This window comes from Antechinus flavipes, chromosome 3 (assembly GCF_016432865.1).
Source record: "Antechinus flavipes isolate AdamAnt ecotype Samford, QLD, Australia chromosome 3, AdamAnt_v2, whole genome shotgun sequence".
NCBI classification, from domain to species: Eukaryota; Metazoa; Chordata; class Mammalia; order Dasyuromorphia; family Dasyuridae; genus Antechinus; species Antechinus flavipes.
The window spans coordinates 68255153-68277656 of NC_067400.1; the positions used below are offsets into that span (position 1 = coordinate 68255153).

The following is a 22504-nucleotide window of genomic DNA, read 5'->3' on the forward strand; positions in this document are numbered from 1 at the left end:
TGAAAATATACAAGGGAAAAAAAAGGATGATTTTTACCTTGAAAAATAAGAAGAAATCACCTTATTTACCATAGGAATTCTTAATTACTTTCTGTACATAAATTGTAAATTTTAAAATAAGAAAAAAATCTATCTTTCACATATCTTTTGAAATGAGTACTCTTTTTTTCTCCTGGTGGTAAAGAATTTCTCTCATTTGAACATTTCCCCCACTCTTTTTTTTTTTTTTCTGGTTTCAATGTTCATTCTTAGATAGAAAACCACTGAATTGATAACCATAGCAGCAATAAACTCTTGTATTATGTTTCTGTTAGACATTTATCCTTAGAAATGTGTTACTTAGCACTTCTTCAAAAGAGCTCCTACCTTGCCCCCATACTTATGTATGTCTTCTGATCCTCCAAGTTAGAATAAATTTAGAGATGAAAAGGACCTCAAGGTCAGAGAGCCCAGCTCTTTTTATTTTAGAGGCCCAAAATTCCCAGAACCAGAATTCAAACTCAAGTCTAAATCCAGTGTGCTTTGCGCCATACCACATTGTCTCTTGAAGTCTGATTTTCTCCTTCATCCTTAATCAGTTGCCAAATCTGGCTGACCCTAACCCCAGAATATATGTTAATATGTTTTCTCTTTTACAATGCCCACCACCCAAAAATCAGTCCATATTATTCTGTAGCTGAAATTCTGCAAAAGCCTTCTTCACTCGAAAATCCAACCTTCACACAGTTAATTAATCTTATCTGTGAATTCTTTTTATTGCTCTCTCGTCAATATGGGATAAAATAAAATCACTAATCCAGCACTTAGGGCCTTCTATCATTTGTTTCTGAACTATCCTCCCAGTACTATTTCACAATGTAGCCAAAGTGGGTTACTAATTGTTCCTCAAAGTCTTATACTTACTTGTACCAATAAATTCAAACTACCAGAAAAATGAATATATGAAAAAAAAAATTCACTAAGCACCTACTATGTATAAAGTGATGTGCGTTTCTGATGAAGACAGTCTGTCTGAAGACAAAAATGAACTGAAGACACCCTCATCACATATTAAGAGGAAAAAGCGGCGGCATAGGACAGTTTTCACTGCTCACCAACTGGAAGAATTGGAAAAGGCTTTTAATGAGGCACATTATCCAGATGTGTATGCTAGGGAAATGTTAGCTCTAAAAACTGAGCTTCCAGAAGACAGGATACAGGTCTGGTTTCAAAATAGAAGAGCCAAATGGAGGAAGAAGGAAAAATGTTGGGGTAGGAGCAGTGTCATGGCAGAATTTGGTCTTTATGCTGCCATGGTGAGACATTCCATACCACTTCCTGAATCAATCATCAACTCTGCCAAGAGTGGGTTGGTGGGCTCCTGTGCTCCATGGTTACTTGGAATGCACAAAAAATCCATGGATGTGAAAAGGAAATCAGGTGAAGAAAAAATATCAGAAAACTGGGGTTATAACCACTCAGAGGAAGACTTGAAGTCAAAGCATGGAGAGCCCCAGTTGAGCTCTGAAAAAGTCAATCTCCTGGACAGCTCAGAAGACATTGCTATTGATCTCTCCAGGACAGCAAAAGAGGAGAAGAAAGCACACTGAAGGCCTTGGATGCTAGGATCACATAATGTTGGCTAGGATGTTGGAATCTTTACAAACTGCTAACTAATTAAGAGTTGATCTAATCTTACAAGAAGATGTTTTGGGCAGAACCTGAAACAAGATACTAAGTAGAACTAATTAATACAAGGCTTGTGTTCACACCTTTAAGTTCCAATAAGCATTGGAACTATTACTCTCCACAATGTGCAACCTGCTGAAATCTTCCTCTTCAGTTCTAGTCCAACTCAATTAAGTCCATGAAGTCCACTCTAAATCCCTAAACAATGTGACCTTTCTATAGCTATTACCTCCATACTTAATTTAACTAAGGTCACAGACCCTCCATTTGACTTTATCTTTGCGTTCCCTCATTTATGCTTAGTGCTTTTCAGGGAACCCTGCTTATATAGCAATTTCACCATGTTTTTTGAATTAAATGCTTTGATAAATATAGAAAAGGCCTACTCTGTCCAATCTATTTCTCTTAATACAGATAGGAAGTTAATGTACATTATGCACTTTTAGTGACTGCAAACTGCTCCTTGTTACCAAAGATAATCAGTTAACACCAGAGGGAGCAGCCAAGAATAAACTACCCAGCTAAGCTAAGTACTTTTTTCCATGGAAGAAGATGGACATTTAATGAAACAGAGTAATTCCATTTGTTCCTAAGGAAAAAACCAGACTTAAACAAAAAATTTGATCTCCAACAACAGGACTCAAGAGAAGTAGAAAAAGGTAAAAGGAACTCTTGAGAACTGTATTTCTGTTGTGCATATACATAAAAACTATATGTATAATTTGATTTTATCGATATAACATAAAAAAGGGAAGTAGAAATGGAAAGGGGATAGTGTCAAAAAAAGGGAAAAGGGGAGATAAAAAGAGGGAAACTACATGCGACAATGAGGCAAAGGAAACCTATCATATCTGAGAGAACTTAGAGAGGGGAAGGAACATTGTGTGAATCCTACTCTCATCAGTTGGCTCAAAGAGGAAATAATTGACACATATGTTTTATAGAGATTCTTCTCTCACTTCATTAAAAAGTGGGAGAGGAAAAGGGAAAAGGAAAAAGAGTAATAAGAGAAGGGTACAAGAAAGGGGAAGGGATTCAACGGGAGGAGGGAAGGATACTAAAGAGGGAAAGCTGCGTGACGCAAGTGGGACCAATAAGTGTAGGGAAGAAGGGAAGGAGGGCAAGGAAAAGAAAAATATAATCTGGGGATATTAGGATGGCAGGAGATAAAGAATTAGTAATTTTAACCGTAAATGTGAATGGGATGAACTCTCATAAAGAGGAGGTGGATAGCAACTGGATCAAGTCAGAACCCTACAATATGTTGTTTACAGGAAACACATTTAAAACAGGGAGATACATACAGAGTAAAGGTAAAAGGCTGGAGCAGAATCTATTATGCTTCAGGTGAAGTCAAAAAAGCAGGGGTAGCCATCCTAAACTCAAATCAAGCAAAAACACCAGAGGGAAATCAATGGAAAGACATATGTATTAAATAAGTATTGAACACATTACCCATGATTTGCATGGGGAAAATGGTATAAAAGATTGTATTAAAAACATTAAAGAAAAGATGAAGGAGGAGAAAGGAAGAGGGCAAATAGGTGGTGAAAACAGAGAGACACTTTGTATTGCAATATGTTGCATAAAGCCTGATGTGTGCAATACAAACATTTTATGGAACACTTATTGATAAGAACATAAAATAGCCATTCATAAGATGGCTTGGGCCTAGTCCTCCCAACTCATATCAGTATTGGATTTATCAAAGTGAATGTAAATACTAATTGTTTCCCTCCCAGAGTAGATTTTTTTTTTTTTTAACTAGGTAAAAGAGGCCACTCTTGGCCTCATTTCCTACTTAGCTTAGTCATTGATTAGGCATTGCGCCTCAGTCAAACTGAAACCAATTAAAGACTTTAGTTTAAAAAAGCCAAGGCCTACTACTACATCCAGGACCATCTCCAGTCATCTTGATCTATATCTTGCCAATGGACATAGATGGCCTACAGAAGAGAGCAACTGATGACTTGACAAAGCCCATCTTCACTTAAATACATTTGCATGTCATAGCATCATCTCTATATGACATGGTCCTCTTTGAGAACACAGAGCAAATCACAATACAGATGCTCACTATATATTAGAACTCCCAATCACAAGCAATGTATTAGTCTCAGCCAACCTAGTAGTAGCAATACAGGAGAAAATGATCATACCCAGCTAACTGCCACTTTCAATAAAGCATCAAGAAAGAACAAGATAATTAAACTTTTTGATAAGCTGGAACTATTATTATAAACATCAATTATTTTAATGGTAGTTACTAGATTAACGTACAAAGCTTTCACTCAGTAAGCTTTCACTCAAAGATTTTTGAGATACCTAAATCTGTTTGCTGCCTCAGCTGTATTCTAGCTCACTGCTCCATTTCTAGAAACCTTATTCCTTTATAGCTGATAACTAGCAAACATGATTTTGTTTTCTAATAAAACACTTACTCAACCTCCTGCCCCCATAACCAAGAATTATTCTAGGTCTCCTGTGAAAGAGAATGCAAGAGGCCTATAGGAGGTTTTTTGTGCAAACCAACTATTTTGTATCAAAAGAAATTACAGGAATTAATCTGTGATAATCAACTACTTTCTCAGTCACCCAGGCTTAAATTTCAATGTCATCTTTGACTCAACATCTTTTACATATGTGCCCATGTCTCCATTCTTATTCACCACTGAATTTAGGCCCTAATCAACTCTTCTTGTAAGGATTAAATTCAATAAACATTTATTAAGTTTCCACTATGTGCCAGGCACATAGCTTTCTATTTAACAGCTTTCTAATTGGTCATCTTTCTCAAGTCTATCACTGTTTCAATCCATCCTATACTAAGCTACCAGAATGATTTTTTTTCTCTATTGTAGATCTGATCATGTCCTTTTCCTACTCTCTAAATTCCAACAGCCTCTTATTACCTCCGAAATAAAATATAAAATTCCTCTCTTGGAATTTAAAGCTTTTAATAAGCTCAGGTGTTTTATAAGGTTCTTTCTATGTTAGCACTTACCATAGCACTTGGCATATAATAGATGGTTAACAAGTACATTTTGACTGTTGCTCATCAGTCTCTCAAACATATATATGTGGTTACTATAAAGAGCTACTTTATACTTTAAGTCTAACTTATTAAATATTTCTAAGGTTTAACACACACTCAAAAGCCCACTTATGGAAGTTTTAAAAATTACTATTAACATTGGAAATAATTCATTAATTTTTCAAAACTGGCTATCAATGAATCTGATGGAAAACAAATTTACTCATCCCCCTGCTAATTTCTAGAACAAATCTTAACTATGTAACAATTCAGTCAGCAAGATAAAGTAACTGAAAAATAGTGACAAAAAATATTATTGATTTGTAAATGATAGAAATTGTGTGTCCTGTAAGTAAAATTTCTAGGAGACAGTTTTTAAAAGATCTGCCAATACTACTGAAGAAATGGCCCAAAATCTTAGTTACTAACCTCTCTGGAGATGATTTTAGCAGTAGTGACATCACAAACATCAGATATAGCAATAAAATCGCCAAATGATGACATTCTATCAGCTCCTAGAAATAAAATACAAAATGATAACATTTTCCAAAGTACTAAAAGCTTTACTAGGCTTTTAAAAAATTGCTAAAAGCTATCCTATGCAAAGTCTATAGGTAATATGAATACATCAGTTCCTGGAATCAAAATAATTATAAAATATCATCTGGAGAGGAAAAACATTTCCTGTAACTGTAATGAACAAATCCAAAGCTCATATTCACAATGTAAATCCCTAAATCTGAGCCTTCTTGCTAACCAATCTCTACTGTAGCAACATTACAATCTTGGTTGCCAAGATTTCAAGACTACAGTCATCTATAATTTTTAGATCTGAATCCAGCTCTGTCACGTAGTGACTCTGTAATCTTGTGAGAGTCATATAATCTTACTGGGCCACGAAGGAGCTAGGTGACATGACTGCAAACGTTCCTGCCGATGGTAAGGATGCATCCCTGTGATTTTAACCCCACAATCTTGCTTACATCCATTTGGACCTTTTCAGCCCTGGTCTGACTATTCTAAGAACGCTCTTCTCTATCCTATTCTTCATACTACTTTGTCTTCCTCATAGCACAAAATACAACCTTCTTATTCTGGCTCTAGGTCTCTTTACCACAGAGCTTCCTTCCCATTCTTTTACTCTCTTTGACTCAATCTTCTTATTTGTTGCCACCATCTCACTCCATTTATAATAGATCCCATCTAACACAAATCATTACTGAAGCAACACATATGAATGACAATCCATTCCCCTACCCAAACACTATAGATTCTTTCAAACTATTCAAAACCCTCAAAAAAAAAAGGTTTCCACAAAAGGATTCTACAAAAAATACTACTAAGTTATTAAAATAGAACATGAAGGCATTTCCCACCTCACATCAAATTAAATCATTATAGGGGACCACACTGAATTCCAAAAGAGTGACATTATAAATATTGATTTTACAATTAACCAGCAGAGTTTAAGGTCACAAAACAAATATTTAAACCTAGAAGAGAAAACAACTACTCCAACTTTCCTCCTTTCAGCAGTTGAAAAAAGTAAAACTCAAAAAGATTAGTATCTTGCCCAATGTCACACAAACAGTAAAACCCTCTGCTAAAAATTTCTCCATTGTACCATGATAATTCATTAAGATCTCAACATAAAATTTGGAAATAAATCTACAAATTCACCTACACAATATGTTTAGCTATGCCTGAAAAACTTAAAATTAGTAACCTGAAATCATACTATCTGAGAAGGCATCATTAATTTCTTATCACACTATTCAAGATAAATAGTACTTATCCTTTCCAAAATTATGATGCTTCTACCTCTTGCTCTTGCATATGCAGTTGACAATGGAGTAAGGCTCTTGTAGAGATCATGAACCATGCAAACTTTAGCCTCTTCCTCACTGAGTGGTATTCCAACAGCAGCACCTGGTGGACAAAACCATAAAACCATTGAAAAATTCAACTTAGAATTATAAACTCTAAATACTCAAACTCAAATTTGTTTAGTCTATGTGAAAAGGAACCAGCTGACCAATATGTGACTAGGAAGGGAGAACTAAACAGTTTTAGTGTGTTTAGCCTGAGTGTTAAAGAAATGATTGTCCATGGTCCTTGGGCCACAGGGACAAATAAATCCACTGCCATATACTTTTAATTTTTTCATAATACTGAAAGGTAAAAAAATCATCTCTCATTTAGACACTTCCCCTTCTTAAACCTCTGAGGAACACAATGCTCCCATTAGATCAGAAAAGTAGGATTTTTATTCTTACTGAGTTAAAGCTATATTAAAAAGTCACCCAGCTGTTACTTTAAGAAGAGAATATATTACTGATCTTACAAATAAACAGCAGGTCTTTTTACCTAATTAAAAACAACAAAAAAGAATCTAAGCCCAATTAGATAATTAACATAATAAGAAGTGAGATCATCTTCAACTATGTCTTTATTTTTACAAGCTGGCTCTAAGTGGTGAGAGGAAAACCTGTATGAAACAAAGAGCAAAGGTTCCTTTTCAGTCCATCTGGCTTTTGGTTCCACATTTATCCTATTTTAGGTGAGATTTTCTTTCTCCATCTTATTCTTAATCATTTGTTTTATAATATATTAATTTTTCAATTATTCTAAAAATACAGAATGTAAATTTGACTTTCAATAAACTGCTATGACCTCAGTTTCATCTCATTTTAATTTCCTGTCTTAGATCCTGATCAATATGATAAATTATGTCACCTGCCCTCTCTATGTCACAGTAGCACTTAAACAATAAATCTGATATGTGAAATCCTTTGTACTACTTAGGACAAAATCTCCACATAAACTGACAGTTATTGTTACACTGGTAACAAGGACATGGAAAAGATGACTTCAGGCAGCATAGACATTATTAGCAATTAAGTACTCTAGATGTTAAAGATAAAAACTAAGATAAGAATGCAAAAAATATATTTTGAGCATTGCTAGGGAAAAAAAAATTTGGCTAAAAATATGACATATTACCTGCTGGACTGACGTGCTTGAAGGAAGTAGCTGCTGGAATGCCGAGAGCTTCTCTGAGTTCTTTCACCAGTTGCCAGGCATTCAAGGCATCACACAGGTTTATAAACCCAGGGGATCCATTCAGAACTGCATATGAAACAGAGATACAGTATAAACACCAGATAAGTTTAAATGGAGAGCATATTTCTTTTAATGTCCTCTTCCTTATTGGGTATATATAGACACATACACATACAAATATACATAAAAATAATTTTGATGTAGAAGTAAAAGCTATACTAAAAACAGCACCTAGTTGTTACTTTAATAAGAATACTATTACTGATCTTACAAATAAATTGTTGGGTTTTTTACCTAATTAAAAGTAACAACGAAGGATACCTAATATCCAAAACCAACAAGGAACAGGATATTCATTCACATACTATACTTTCTTTTCAAAGTTATTTTACTATTAAATGGAGGATAGGAAAGAAATGTGTAATACTGCACAAAAAGATCACATAGTTAATATTCCTAGCCTATCTTTAGCTCATGAGAATTTAAATTGTCACAGACAACCATTTAAAATGTTGTAAGAATAATGAAGTATTCAAGACTGTTTAATTCTCAAATCATTCCCAAATCAAAAAAATAGGATTTTTATTCTGAGAGAAAAATAAGATCCAACTCTTTCCCCCCAAGAAAAATCTATTCAAATACATTTTCTTTCTTTCTCAATTTTGAGTTAAATAGTGTAAGGGGGGAAAGGTGGTAACTAGATGTACATTATATGAAGAAACACAGTTGATTAAAAATTTAAAGAACAATAATGCTGACAACTTAGGAACAAATTGCTCTACGACAAACAGATGAACTTAGATAAAACATCAAATTACAAGAAAATAAAAAGGTAGATATTAGTGAAGAACTAAATGATACCTGTTAATATTTCCAAATATAGATAGAAAAGCAAATTTATAAATCAAGACCAATAGAATTATGAATGTTTTCTTTTTCACTTTTAAAAGAAAATAACAATGTAAAATATTAACATGCCTCCCAGATGATACTGGTGGAAGCAACAAAATAAATAAGGTTTCAAGTAAAATCACTATTTATTAAAATCATTACTTGCTTCTGGACAAATTAAACTTAAAATAGAACTTTGAGGTTATATCAGCAATTATGAGCTTTTATTTTCTTCTAAAATAGTCTAATGTTTAAATACTGAAGCACTAGTACATTTTTCTGCCAATTAATGACATAACCTCTGCCAAGACAAATTTCTAGAGGTCATGTAGAAATACCCAATTCCAACACCAAGGGTTAGTAATTTAAAAAGTTGAAAATAAAAAACAAAGACTGAAAAATTGATTTCCATAATTTGCCTTTCCAATCTTGCACTCAAGTTCTTGCTCAGAGATTAATTACCCATGGAGGCATCCAGCATTCTCAGTAGAGTATAACTCAAATGACAGCACATCTTACCAACTGGAAAGCTTCTAAGTACTACGGCAGTGCCATAAAATGTATATGCATAAAAACATCTATCTGAGGACCGGCCTATCTAAAAGTGGAGAAATTCATTATCTTTAATATGATGAATTGTTGTCCATAGTAACTAAGGGTCATCTACTGAATCACACCTAAGTTCCCATCCTGAAAACCATAGTGTTTTAAGTTCAATAAATCTGACAACAAATTTATTGTTTAGATCAAACTGAATTAGACCAAATACAACTAACAATGATTTGAGGGGGAAAGGAGGAAGGATCTATGCTACAATTTAATTGAGGAGAGGCAGTCAGGGAAAGTATTACATGTTAATAAATTTAGTTTCTTTTCTTTAAATGCATTCTAGATTATGTGCAGTACAGTAGGAGCAGCACATAACAGGTTGTAGAGAGAAATATTAAAGGAAGATGAAAATATGTTACACAATCCTGGTGATTATAGATAATTAAAAATTAACTGTCCTTTATTCAACTTTTTATTCATTTAATACAAAACTATGAATTTCAAATTTGGAATTTATAAAGAAAGTTCTATGTCCAAATTCTAACATCATAAACTAAAAATATTTTCTTGGGCAGTCCTTTTCAAAATTGCATTGCTTTCTTTTTTGCTGGTGGAATATATCTTAAATGGATGGCACAATTAGATCGCTTTTTCTTGAGATGGAATTATATTATTTTATATTTTGAAATATTTTTGATATATGCTCCTATATATGAAGTATTTTTAGTACAGAAAATGGAACTGTGTATGTATTTGTACACACACACACACACACACACACACACACACACAAGGATCTAAATATGGCAAGACTCTGACTATATCTTAATTATACTAAATTCTATATTTGTTACTAAACTGACTGACCATGAAAAGAATAGCAAAACCAATGAAGAAACAAACTAATGCTATAACTACTGGGCAAATATCCCAAAGACCTAAGAAACAGAAAAAAAAATGTGCATGTAAATACTTAAAGAAGCACCTTTTTGGTGCTTCAAATCACTAATGATCAGTGTACTACAAATTAAGATAACTCTGAGATACCACTACACATCTGTTAGACTGGCTAAGATGGCAGGAAAAGATAATGACAAATGTTGGAAGGGATGTGGGAAAACTGGGACACTGATACATTATTGGTGGAACTGTGAACAGATCCAATCACTCTGGAGAGCAATTTGGAACCATGTTCAAAAAGTTATCACACTGTGCATACCCTTTGATCCAGCAGTGTTACTACTAGGCTCATATCTCAAAGAGATCTTAAAGGAGGGAAAGGGACCCACATGTGCAAAAATGTTTGTGGCAGCCCTTTGTAGTGGCAAGAAACTAGAAAACTCCTATCAATTGGAAAATGGCTGAATAAATTATTGTATATGAATGCTATGGAATAGTACTGTACTGTAAGAAAGATTAGTATGATTTTCAGAGAGGTTTGGAGAGACCTACATGAATTGATGCTAAATGAAATGGGCAGAACCAGGAGATCATTAGACACTGCAACAAGACTATAACGATGGGGGCAGCTAGGTGACACAGTGATTAGAGCACCAGCCCTCATGGCAAGAGGGCCTGAGTTCAAATCTGCCCTCAGACACTTAATACTTTCTAGCTATGTGATCCTGGGCAAGTTACTTAACCCCAATTGCCTCAGCAAAAACAAAACAAAACACTATACAACAGTCAATTCTGATGGATGTGGCTCTCTTCAACAATGAGAGGATTCAAACCAGTTTCACTTGTTCAGTGACGAAGAGAGCCATTTACACCCAGAGAGAGGCCTGTGAGAACACAATGTGGAACACAATACAGCATTCTTACTCTTTCTGTTGTTATTTTCTTACAAGTTGTTTTTTCTGTTTTTCTTTTTCTTCTTTCTTGATCTGATTTTTTTTTGTGCAATAATTGTATAAATATGTATACATATATTGGATCTAACATGTATTTCAACATATTTAATATGTATTGGACTACCCCCAGCTAGGGGAGGGAGTGGAGGAAAGGAGGGGAAAATCTGGAAAGCAAAAAAAGGTTTTGCAAGGTTCAATGTTGGAAAAAATTACCCATGTATATGTTTTATAAATAAAAAGCTTTAATTTAAAAAAAAAAAAAGAAGAAGAAGAAGAAGCATCTTTTCAAATAGCAAAGAACTGGAGGAAAAAACTGAATATTTACTGACCAGGGATGGCTGAAAAAATTGTGGCATGTGAACATAATGAAATATAAACAAAATTTGCATAATGACAATAGTATAAAAGAAAACAGTGAAATGTTCAGATTTCTGATCAAGGTAATAGGTAGCTGTGATTTCAGAGGACTAAAAATGAATGATGCCTCTGAGGTGGCACATTACAAGTGTGGAACAAAGCACAAGCTTTCAAAAATGGCTAATTTGTTTTGTTTATTTTGCCTGACTATACCTTTTATATGGTTCTACTCGGAGGAAATGGAAAAGGTACTGGGAAGTGATAGCAATATGAGAAGAGAAAAATTTTAAATATTTAAAAAAGAAAAATAAAACTACAAATTCACTATTATCTTTGAAAGCTTTTACTCATATCAATGGAAAATGAAACCACAAAAACAAAGACTAAGAGAAAAACAGTTATTTTGACCATTAAAGCATAAGAGTAATATTTCTAAGTCTTTGGAAACAAAGCAGATGCCCATCAATTTGAGGAATAACTAAATAAATTGTGGCACATGAATTTAATGGAATACTATTCTGTTGTTGAGAAACCACAAATATGATGAATACAGAGAAGTATGGAAATACATATGTGAACTAATCAGAATGAAGTAAATAGAATCAAGAAATCCTAGTAACTACAGCAATGTAAAAGGAAAAAAAAAAAAACAAAATTGAATGTTGAAAAATTATATAAAATAAGCATGGCTTAAAAGATTTGAAAAGACATTCTCAATTTTACCCCCCCCCCTTTTTTTTTTGAGGTTAGAGGGTCACAAATATTGTAAATTGTACACATTTTCAGACTTTTTCAATGTAGTAATGAATTACAATTTTTTTTTCTTTTTTTTTCTGACTTTATAAAATAGTAATTGTTTCATCTGAGGGAAATTGTGGTGACATAAGAAAACAAAGACACTGAGGAAATCTTACATTAAAAAAAAAAAAAAAAAAAAAAAGGAAAATTTATCACAACCAAAAAACTCTTGGGTTTTTCACAAAAGACTACATTAAAGCCAAAATTTTTGTATACACAGAAACAACTAGACTAAACAAACACAAAATTAGAACTTTACCTGTAAGAGGAAGTTTGGACTTTACTGTATATAACTGTGCAGGACTTTGATGAGGGTTCATTCCATATCTTAGAGGAATCTGAGATATTCCTTTACTATATTCCTTCCTGAAATAATCTGATATTGCTTGATCATACTGAGCAGTATGAGTAAAGGCCTACAAATAATATAACAAACATTTATATAGTAAGATCACCATTTTATTTTTCAAAAAACTTTTTAAAGTGTTTTCATACCTTTAATGCCAGCTGCCTTCTAGTCTCCATAGTAGTATCTTTAGTATCGGAATTGAGCATTTCGGTTGAAACCATTTCATAATCCCCTGGTTCACATACAACTGTCACTCGAGAATGATTTTTTGCAGCAGCTCTAAGTAAGGTTACTCCACCTTCAATGAAGTATCAAAAGTCAATTTTATTTACCCATAAAATCATCTTTTTAAAATAAATAAAATCACAAGTCATTTAAATGAAATATTTTGACTTCATCTCTTGGGATAAGACTAGCTGCTATTTAAAAACAAACCAAAAAAAAAAAAAAAACCTTATTCACTAAAACCTAAAGTATCAGAACATCTTTAAAATTTTTCCAAAAACAGACTGTGTGGGAAATTTTATTCGGTAATAATGAATACTAAAATCCAGTCTCATAACTGTTTTCATTACATATTCTATCAAAAATTCTCCTCATCTTACCAATATCAATTTGTTCAACAGCTTCCTCTATCGTTACATCTGGAGAAGCCACAGTCTTCACAAAGGGATATAGATTACAAACAACAACTCTGAAGGTGGAAGAAAATTAGAATTCACTAAAAATGGACATTATGAATTTTCTTATAACTTAAAAAATTTTAATCTTTAAAAAATGAAAATATTCAACATACAAAATAGACTGAATAGACTAAAATTAGCATCAAAATCAGGCCTCAGTCCCCTCAACTGTAAAAATATTTAATCTTTGAGTTCAAGAGTTCAAACATACCAAATTGGACAAGGGGCTAACATCCTTATAGCAACAGCAAGAAAAGATATATTTAGGAAAATATGCCCACACATTGTTTTGATTGGTCCTCCTAATTATATTCAAGTGTAAGATCCTGAGAACCATTGTGCTTACTGTTTTCCAGTTTCAACTCCATGTATAAGTTAACTTCATCCTGTCATCTTTAGTCATTGCATCGTAAAGGAATACTGTTTACATGCTCTGTCATACCATTATTTGTAATATCAATTCACTTTTAAATAATTTTTACTTTTCAATTTAACAATTAATCTCTATCCTTTCAAAACAAATTGGACAACTTCATTTCCCCCACTCTTCTGTGTGCCTCTCTTTGAAAGCAAATAAAGTATATATTTCTGGAACCTCATTTCAACCCCTAATCACCTATTTCTCCCTCTTCTTAACAACACCCTCCTTCTTAACTGGGAAATGTTAAAATGAGCTTAGAAATAGAAACATCTAAATTACCCTACTGTAACTAAAAGTTTTGTATATTTATCAAAAAAAAAAAAAAAAGTTTATCAGGATTTTATTTCATAGGGATAAATAAGCCACAAGTACATCTGAATTAGATTTTTTTTCTTCCTGAAAAAATTCCTATTTGATGACAACTCATACTAATTTGTGAATATGTGTTATACTTGACTTAAAAACACTTTGCATGCTGAAGACCTCTATAGCAGGTTGTTAATTCTAAGTTATGATTTAAAATTATTTAGAGAAGCTTGCGTGGATGGTTTGGTTAAGATAGTCAAGAGAAAATTTAAATGCAGGTAACTTTTTCTCCAATAAAGATCTTTTAAAACTTTTTATTTATGTATGTGTGTATGTACACACATGTGTAAATATACATATGTGTGCATATACACATGTGTGTAGGTGTCCACAACAACACTACTTGGGATACTCAAAGATATGACTGAATAAGATATGATATATAAATATCATTGTGCCATATGAAATATGAATTAACAGAAATACAGGAACATTTCTATTGGAAGAACAGTAGGGGCAGCTAGTTGGTGTAGTGGATAGAGAACCAGCCCTGAAGTCAGGGGGACCCGAGTTCAAATCTGACCTCAGACATGTAACACTTCCTAGCTGTGTGATCCTGGGCCCTGGGGGTGGGGAGAAGGGAGGGAAGAGAATCATATGCACAATCACTTCACTATAAATGAAATTAAACCCACGTAGGAAATGAAACTGAGGCCAAAGAATTATCAATCCTTCTATGGTGTCAAAGTTGAAGAACATAACCTTCCTTTAATCAAAAATACTGTTCTTCATGGAATGTAAAGATATTTATTTGAAGAATGTTTTGTCAAAATGAGTCATCAATAAATTGTTTTAAAATTAAATGTCAGTTCACATAACAACATGATAATCAAAATTTTCTCAACAACTGTAGGTTCTGTGATTTCTTATATCTAGTTTTTTCATACAGATTACCCAGATAGTATGAATACACACATAAACATACATTTAAGTGATCACTAAACAAAGAAACAGAGAAGTAACAGTAAGTGAGTTCTAAAATTTTATGAGAAAAGAAGCCTATTCTTATTTATCATTATTCTAGCTGATCTTCTGAATAATCACTTAATAGGCTACCTTATAAGACTGAAATCAAGTCTGGTCATGTCAGCTTGATCTTCTGGAGAGTTACGAGCCAAGATTCCTGAGAGAAATTTAAATAAATAAAATTAACAAAAAATTACTTATTTCAATTTTACCTTACTTTTTAAAAAATCAGCATCATAGTAATCAATCACTTTTCAGGAGTCCTCAACAAATCATTTTTCTCTCTCCCTCTAGTCCTCATTTTTAATCACAACCAAAGCAAAGGGAAATAGTGTAAAATGTAATCTTAGTGGCTCAAGTCACAAATCTACAAGTGAAATCTGATAGGCATATACAGCAAATGGAGTCAGCAGAGTCCTGAACACAACAGGGTAGAGAGGGGAAGTAAACCTTAGTAGCACTGGTCTATTATTATATCAATTGGCCTTCTTCAGGAGTGAAATGGGGAAGGGATATACAAAATAAGATCATAAAAAGTAAGCAAGATAAATAAATTCTAGTAGCTTCCAGAGTCCTTTGGAGCCAAGATATTGGCTCAATGTGCACTCCAAAGGCTTCCCACAGGAAGAGCTGACAACAGACTTAAGCTTATAAGTAAAGGAGTATATTTCAAGAGTGTGCAAAATATGGGACACTAAATGAAAGAAAAGAAATAGCCCAATTAAGCAGAAAATGGATGAAATGTGAAATAAGACAAGAAAATAAGGCAAGGAACCATTCTATTAAGAGCTTTAAATGGCAAGCTGTATTTTAAGGATATCAATTTTGCACTTATGTGACAGGGGAGAAACTGACAGGAAACTAATTATGAGGCTATTGAAGTGATGAGATCTTCATCTAGGATAGTACCCATATGAGTAGAGTGAAGAAAAGGAAAGCAAGAGACATTCTGAAGAACTGAAAAAAACTTTCCAGTTGATAACAGGTAAGAGAAAGTAAAAATTGAGGATGATTCCATTCTTTCTATTCACTAATGCTTTTAAGTACACTATTCAAGAATTTCCTAGGAAATTATTCTTATACATTTCAAGTTATAAGAACACCAAACAAGTACTTACCAGCATGTACTGCAGGATGCAATGTTTTCACACGTCCTCCTAACATTTCTGGGAATCCTGTCAGTTCAGAAACATCTCTAGAAAGAAGTTGTTTAAAATAAAAAAAAATGGTTTCTATTTAACGAATCATACAATTGATAGGTTCATAAACATTTAAGTTTCATGTGGGACAACTATATAAATGACCAAACTCATTTTTAAAATGGATCTTTATTAATATTTATTGTTTTTCTATCACCTAGACTTCCCTACATACCCTTTTCTTCTGCTCTTGTATAGTCACTTGTTATAGCAAAAAACTTTTTAAGAAAAAGAGAAAGGAAAAATTTCAGCAAAATTTATTACTACATTGATAAAAGCCTGGTGTTATAGCTACTGTTCCATATCCATGGATCTTTTCCCCACCCTTGCAGAAGAAGCAGAATGAGCTATATCTTCTCATATATCTTCTTTGGAGCCAATCTTGTTCTTTACAATTCCACAATGTATACTTTTAACTGTTTTATGGTTGTTTCTATTTACGCTTTTGTAGTCCTTTTGTTTATTTTTTTTCCTGGCTCTGCTTACTTTACTTTATACTAAGTCTCTCCATGTTTCTCTGTAATCATTATGTTCATCCTTTCTTACAGCATAGTAATTCATTTGCATTCATTTACCACAAAATCAAAGGACATGCACTTTGCTTCCAGTTCTTTGCTACTACCCAAAGTGTTTTTATTTAATATTTTGATGTGTAGGAAACTTTTTTTCCATCTTTGGTTACCTTTGCCAATTTGTTAGATGTGAGGTGAAACCTAATTATCACTGATAATTTGGAGCATTCTTTCATGAAGTTTTAATAGTTTGCATTCTTCTTTGTTCTTTTTATCTTTGGGTAGCAAATCCTTTTCAGAAATATTTGATACAAATATCTTTTCCCAATCAAGCACTAGATGCACTTTTTCCCCATGCAAAAGATTTTTTTTAATTTCATAATCAAAATTATCTGATCTTCTATAATTGCTTCTATTTCCTCCTAGAATTAGGAATTCATATCCTACCCACAGCTGTATAGGTATAAGATCTCCTAATCTTCTCATTTTTAATGCAATATATTTTAATATTCAGACCATCCATTTTGATTTCATTGTGGAACAGCAGTTAAGATTAGTCTAAACCTAATTCCTACCAGAACATTTTCTAGCAGTTTTTAAACCTGTTTCATTTTACACTCTTTAAAGATCTGAAGATACTATTACATTTATAAAGTATAATATATAATGATTGGATTCTCATTGAATCATGTTATTTTCAATCTGAAATTATTTTTCTTTTCTTAAAAAAAAAATTGTTCTTAATTTTTTTTTACATTTAAATTTCCTTATACGGGATTATTCCAAAAGTTATCCTATAGTTGGGCTGGGCAAGGTCTCCTGTCTCAATTTCCCCTCCAGAGCCATCTGCGTCCAGTGGCCAGATTTAGATCAGGATGACTGGAGATAGCCCTGGAGGCAATGAGAGATCTTGACCTTTTTAAGCTAAAGTCTTCAACAAATCTCAGTTTGATTGAGTCTGCACCCATTTGCTGATTAAGGCTAGGTAGTAATTGAGGCAAAGAATCTCTTTTACCAAATAAAATAAAAAAAAAAAAATCTAGAAGGGGAAGCTCTTCAGGGTTTCTAGACAAAGCAGAAATAATTGCTATTTCTATTCAATTTGAGTGAATGAGGGTCCAAACAATGATCAAATGGGGCTTGACCCAGGACTTATGGGTGGCCACTGAGAATCATAGTGATTTTGATTTAAGGCATCTCCCTAGCCAATACAAAAAAAGGAGTGGAGCAAGTGGAGCAAGTTTTCTGCTCTTCCTTGGGACCAAACTTGCTCTTTGTAATTTATTAGCAATTTGATTGTATTGTTCGTTCCATTAACATGGCTGATAGTCACTATGAATAGTTTCCCAGGTTTCTGCTTACTTTATTTGCATTTTGAAAATCTCCCTATTATTTTCTACATTTTTCATTTTCACCATTTTGTTATGGTAGGATATATTTCTATGGCAGGATAATACTCTCTTATATTCATAGACCATAATATTCACCCATTCCCCAATCAATGGGTATCCCCAAAACTTTGCTACCACACAAAGCACTTCTAAAATGTTTAATATATATAGGCTCTCTATTTCCCCCCAAATTTTAACTTTTATGAAGTATGTGTCTAGCAATAGGATCCCTACATCAAAGGGGTCTAGATGCTGTTATCATTTTCTTAGTATTATTCCAAATTTTTTCCATAATAATCAAAAACTTCTGAATACTGAATTCTATATAGACTGCAATAGGTTTATTAGTTCCACTTAACGGCGCATTCTTAAGAACTATTTCCAAACAGAAGAACATGGAGACATACATCTAAAATAATGAAATAGTAAGGAGAATTAAGGCTGTATGCCATCCTAGGCATGGATCCAAAAGCCAGACTCCATTCCCAGACCAAACCCCCAAAACAATAGAAAGTTCTTTTCAACAATACTACAATTTTGAACTATTGTGCTCAAATTGAACAATTTCAATAGAAATAGAAATTTCCTTTAAAATTTTAAGTTCTAAGCAAGCATATTATTGCTATATTAACTTAGATCTGAGGCACAGGAATATAAATTCACTTTTTTTAAAGCAAAGTATCTTATTTTACTTTTTTCTATACTTTTAAATCCTGAAGAAAACATGGATTTCAAAAGCAGAAATAAAGAAAAGTATCTCTGGCATGAGAGACAGGAAGTACAAAGGCATGGCAAGAGAAGATGAAGCATCAGGTGTAGGCAACAGGGAAAAAAAAAAAGGACAATTTGGAGCAGAATGGGAATTGGCAAGAGGAGAAATACATAAGGGTACAAAGGCAAGAGGTTATAAAGGGCTTTAAATAGAGTTTACATTTGATCCTCAAGGTAATGATAGACTAAGAGAATTACATAACTTGGTAAGATCTGCACTTTAGGCCCTTGAGCCACCATGTGGAGGGTAGATAAGAAAGTAGAGAATATCAATTAGATTAATGCCATGATTCAAGAGAGGTGAAATGTGGGCCTGAAGCACATAGTAGTAAATACATGAGTAAAGAGATATCAAAACAGACATTTTATGGAAGTAGAAAAAGGATATCTGAGTAGATATGTGTGATTATAGAGAACAAAGAGTGACACTGCACATACACTGTATTAATTGCATGTGTGTGTATGTATACATGTGCATATATCCATTATAAATGTGTATAAGGTTGAATTTATGCATTATAATATATACATTGCATTATATAAGAGTGTCATTGAGATTGTGAGTCTAGGTGACAGAAGAGTGGTGCCCCCAACAGAAATTTCAGGAAAAGTGCAGATGTGTAAGGGAAAAGTTAATAATTTTCAAATGTTGGGTTTAAGCACTCTACATCCCATAAGAGATCTTTTCTAACTGATCCACTATCAATGCATCTCTACTCCAACTTCCTCCAAAATTATTTTGTCAACTTAGTTAACAAGCATTTATTAAAACAAAACATTGTACTAAGCACTTGTATTTACTGTACATATATATATATATATATATTCTCCCTTCCCCCCTCCCCCATTGCATTATGTAACTTTTCCATTACAACTTAAACTCTTTTTGAGGGAAGAATGTGTTTTGGCTTTTGTCATTTTTTTTCCCCTCTAGGAACTCGGTTTTTGGCCCATTTCTGCCATTTAAGTACATGATGAATTGAGATGTCATCACACTTATTATTAGCCATCTAGTAGATAAAGACAGTATGGGCTGGTTAGAATATTTTACCAACAACTTGAGGGCTTATCAAGAGGAAGTCACTAATGTTCTACCTGCCAACTATAGAGACTGAACGTAAATCAACACATGCTATGTTCACTTCTCTTTTCTGTTTTTTAATCTTCCCCATGGTTTTCCCTTTTGCTGATTTTTTTTCCTCTCCCAACATGATCCACAAAGCAATATGTTGTTAAGGACCATGCCTAAGTGCACTGTAAGGAGCAGGTCAATTTTCCAAGAGCCTTCACATCTGTGAACATCCGAAGGAGTTGCAAAGCAGCCTTTACAGGCACGGGTATTGCTTGTGGACTGAGAAAATAAATTGGAGGCAGAGGGAAGAGGAGAAAGGTGAGATAACACAAGCCTCTCAGTGGGGGAGAAGAGAGAACAGCAACTGCCTCTCAGTCTCCTTGAATCACCATCATCCTCTCACAAGAGAAGAAAAGGTTTACCAGAAGAGTAAAGCAAAGTTACATATTGTGTTCCCAACAATGTGTATTAAAAATAAATAAATTTTTTAAAAAAGTTCTACCTCCCTCAATCCATTCCCTAGGATTTAATCTGCTTCCATCAACCCCTAAGTTTCCCAAAGCAAAATTTGCAAAACATTCTAGGATATATTCCAGGAGGAGAAAACAATTAAGACAAAGTCTCTGTCTTATCTCTTTATACTAAAACACAAAAAGTGCTAGGTATCTTACCTAACAGTGAGACCAGCATCTCGAAGAGCTTTTGCGGTTCCTCCAGAAGCCACCAACGTCAAACCAAGAGAATTCAGATTTTTGGCAAAGTCCAACAGTCCTGTCTTGTTAGAGACACTAAGCAAGGCTGGTAAAAACAAAAGCAGTTTTTTGTTTTTTAATATTCCTCCTTCACGTTCCCTCCCCTCCCCACCATCTGACTTTTTATTAGAATCATAAATCATTCTGTCTATAAAGTATCTATTATTTAGGGGCGAGAGAAGAGGAAGGAGAAATCTCAACCTAGGAAACTTTATCTCAAGTTCAAGAGGAAAGGCCTACACGTGGAGCCAAGTTTCGATCGCCAAGTCAATGAGCATTTATTGTGCGCCTATTATATGCACGGAACACAGAAGGTTAAAAATGGTCCAAAAGGGGAAAGGTACGCACAACTATGTGCAAACTGCTGGTCGTCTGGGAGGGTAGGGACGAAGCAGACCAGAAGCTTGGGGCGGAGTTGGGCCCCGCTTCAAGCTAGAGCTGGGATTAGTCCTCAGCACCCCCCAGCAGCGCGGGGGTCCCGTTTGGGAACGCCCCTCCCCCCCCTTCAGGCCTAGGCTCCGACCAGAGTCCCAGGCACCCCGCCCCTTTCCAGGGCCCACTCCGCCAGGCCTGGTTCCGAGTGGAGATGAAGCGACCGCGGCCCCGCATAAAGAAGGCGGAGAATCGGGACCCCGCTGAGGGCCTGAAGGGAGGTTATTACCTAGCTGACGGGCGGCCATCTCGGCGGCTGCAGAAGTAGGGCCCATCGGGAAGCACGCGCGACAGCTTTCTCTCTTGGGCCCGGACTAGCGGGGACGGGGGCAGAAGCAGGATGTGCGTGCGCTCCTTAAGGGGCCCCCACTGGAGTGAGTGGCGCGTGCGCGCTCCCACGTGGGCAATCAATCCAACCCGGCGCTTGCCGCCAGGCAGCTTCGGAAGTGTCGAGAAGAAGGGTTAGGGCAGGATTGGTGGAGGCGCGCAGGAGGGCGGGGCTAGCGGGACAGAGACGTGCCTGTGACACACATGGTCGGGTACGCCCTCCCAGACGCGCACGCGCGCAGCTGAGGAGAAAGTGACCCCGCCCTTTAGTTTCTCCCGCCAGCAACTCTCAAGTTCGCTTCCACTAAAGAACCACTCTGTCTTTCCTATAATAGTTTACCAAGTGCGAGTGAATAAAAATTCTCATTTTACAAATCAGAAAACTGAGGCTGTCACACAACTAGTGAACGAATCAGGATTTAAACTAAGGAATTCGTAACTCCAAGTCCAACACTGTCCACAGAACCATTCATTCCCTCAATAAATATCTATTAAGTTCCCCCCTCTATGTCAGGTACTGTGCTTACAAACCCTGTCCTTCAAGGAGCTCACAAAAACATACAGATGGGAAAATGTGTCCGGTTAAGCGAAGGGTTCAGAGCCGCCCAGCGCGTGTTCCTGAGGCTGGATATGAAGGAAGGTTCATCTTCCCGAGTTCAAATCTACTAGCTGGGTGATCCCAGGCAAGTCAGTTTCCTCATTTGTAAAATGAGCAAATGTATCAGAGGGGGGAAGTCCATGCAACGCTCTGAGCCTCAGAGGCTGGCCCTTTATTCAATATGGAGCTTCTACCAAATTGAATTGACTATGAATTTGAATGTCCAGTCAGAGTTATTTGGATAATGTTAAATTAAATCAATAAGCACTTATTAAGTATTCCCTACTTGTTAAAGCCCTAGGGATACAAAGGAAGGTAAAATATGTCCCTGCTTCAGGCAGATCACATTCTAATGGAGGAGACTGCGTGCAAGCATGTATGTACCAAGAAGATGTGCTTCTTACTGTAGCACGCCCAGCGGCCACAATCGGGCAAAACTGTGTCAGCAAATG

The 22504-nt window shown here is 34.9% G+C and overlaps 2 protein-coding genes across 2 annotated transcripts in view; one reads left to right on the forward strand and one right to left on the reverse strand.

The window, feature by feature from the left end:
- ATIC (5-aminoimidazole-4-carboxamide ribonucleotide formyltransferase/IMP cyclohydrolase) overlaps positions 1 to 21537 on the reverse strand; it is a 33651-nt gene extending 12114 nt beyond the window's left edge. The window contains exons 1-10 of the mRNA XM_051983607.1: positions 21357 to 21537; positions 20615 to 20741; positions 16117 to 16193; positions 15089 to 15155; positions 13168 to 13256; positions 12709 to 12860; positions 12473 to 12629; positions 7706 to 7831; positions 6524 to 6631; positions 5132 to 5217 (exon numbers count right to left, since the gene is read on the reverse strand). Of these exons, the coding sequence (XP_051839567.1) occupies positions 5132 to 5217; positions 6524 to 6631; positions 7706 to 7831; positions 12473 to 12629; positions 12709 to 12860; positions 13168 to 13256; positions 15089 to 15155; positions 16117 to 16193; positions 20615 to 20741; positions 21357 to 21402 (1035 nt within the window). The 5' untranslated portion in view covers positions 21403 to 21537. The remainder of the gene's footprint in view (positions 1 to 5131; positions 5218 to 6523; positions 6632 to 7705; positions 7832 to 12472; positions 12630 to 12708; positions 12861 to 13167; positions 13257 to 15088; positions 15156 to 16116; positions 16194 to 20614; positions 20742 to 21356) is intronic.
- On the forward strand, positions 6 to 1589 carry LOC127553143 (visual system homeobox 1-like). Its single transcript, XM_051983608.1, has one exon. The coding sequence runs from the start codon at positions 972 to 974 to the stop codon at positions 1587 to 1589; it is 618 nt and encodes a 205-aa protein (XP_051839568.1). The 5' UTR covers positions 6 to 971.
- Positions 21538 to 22504: the final 967 nt, after the last annotated feature.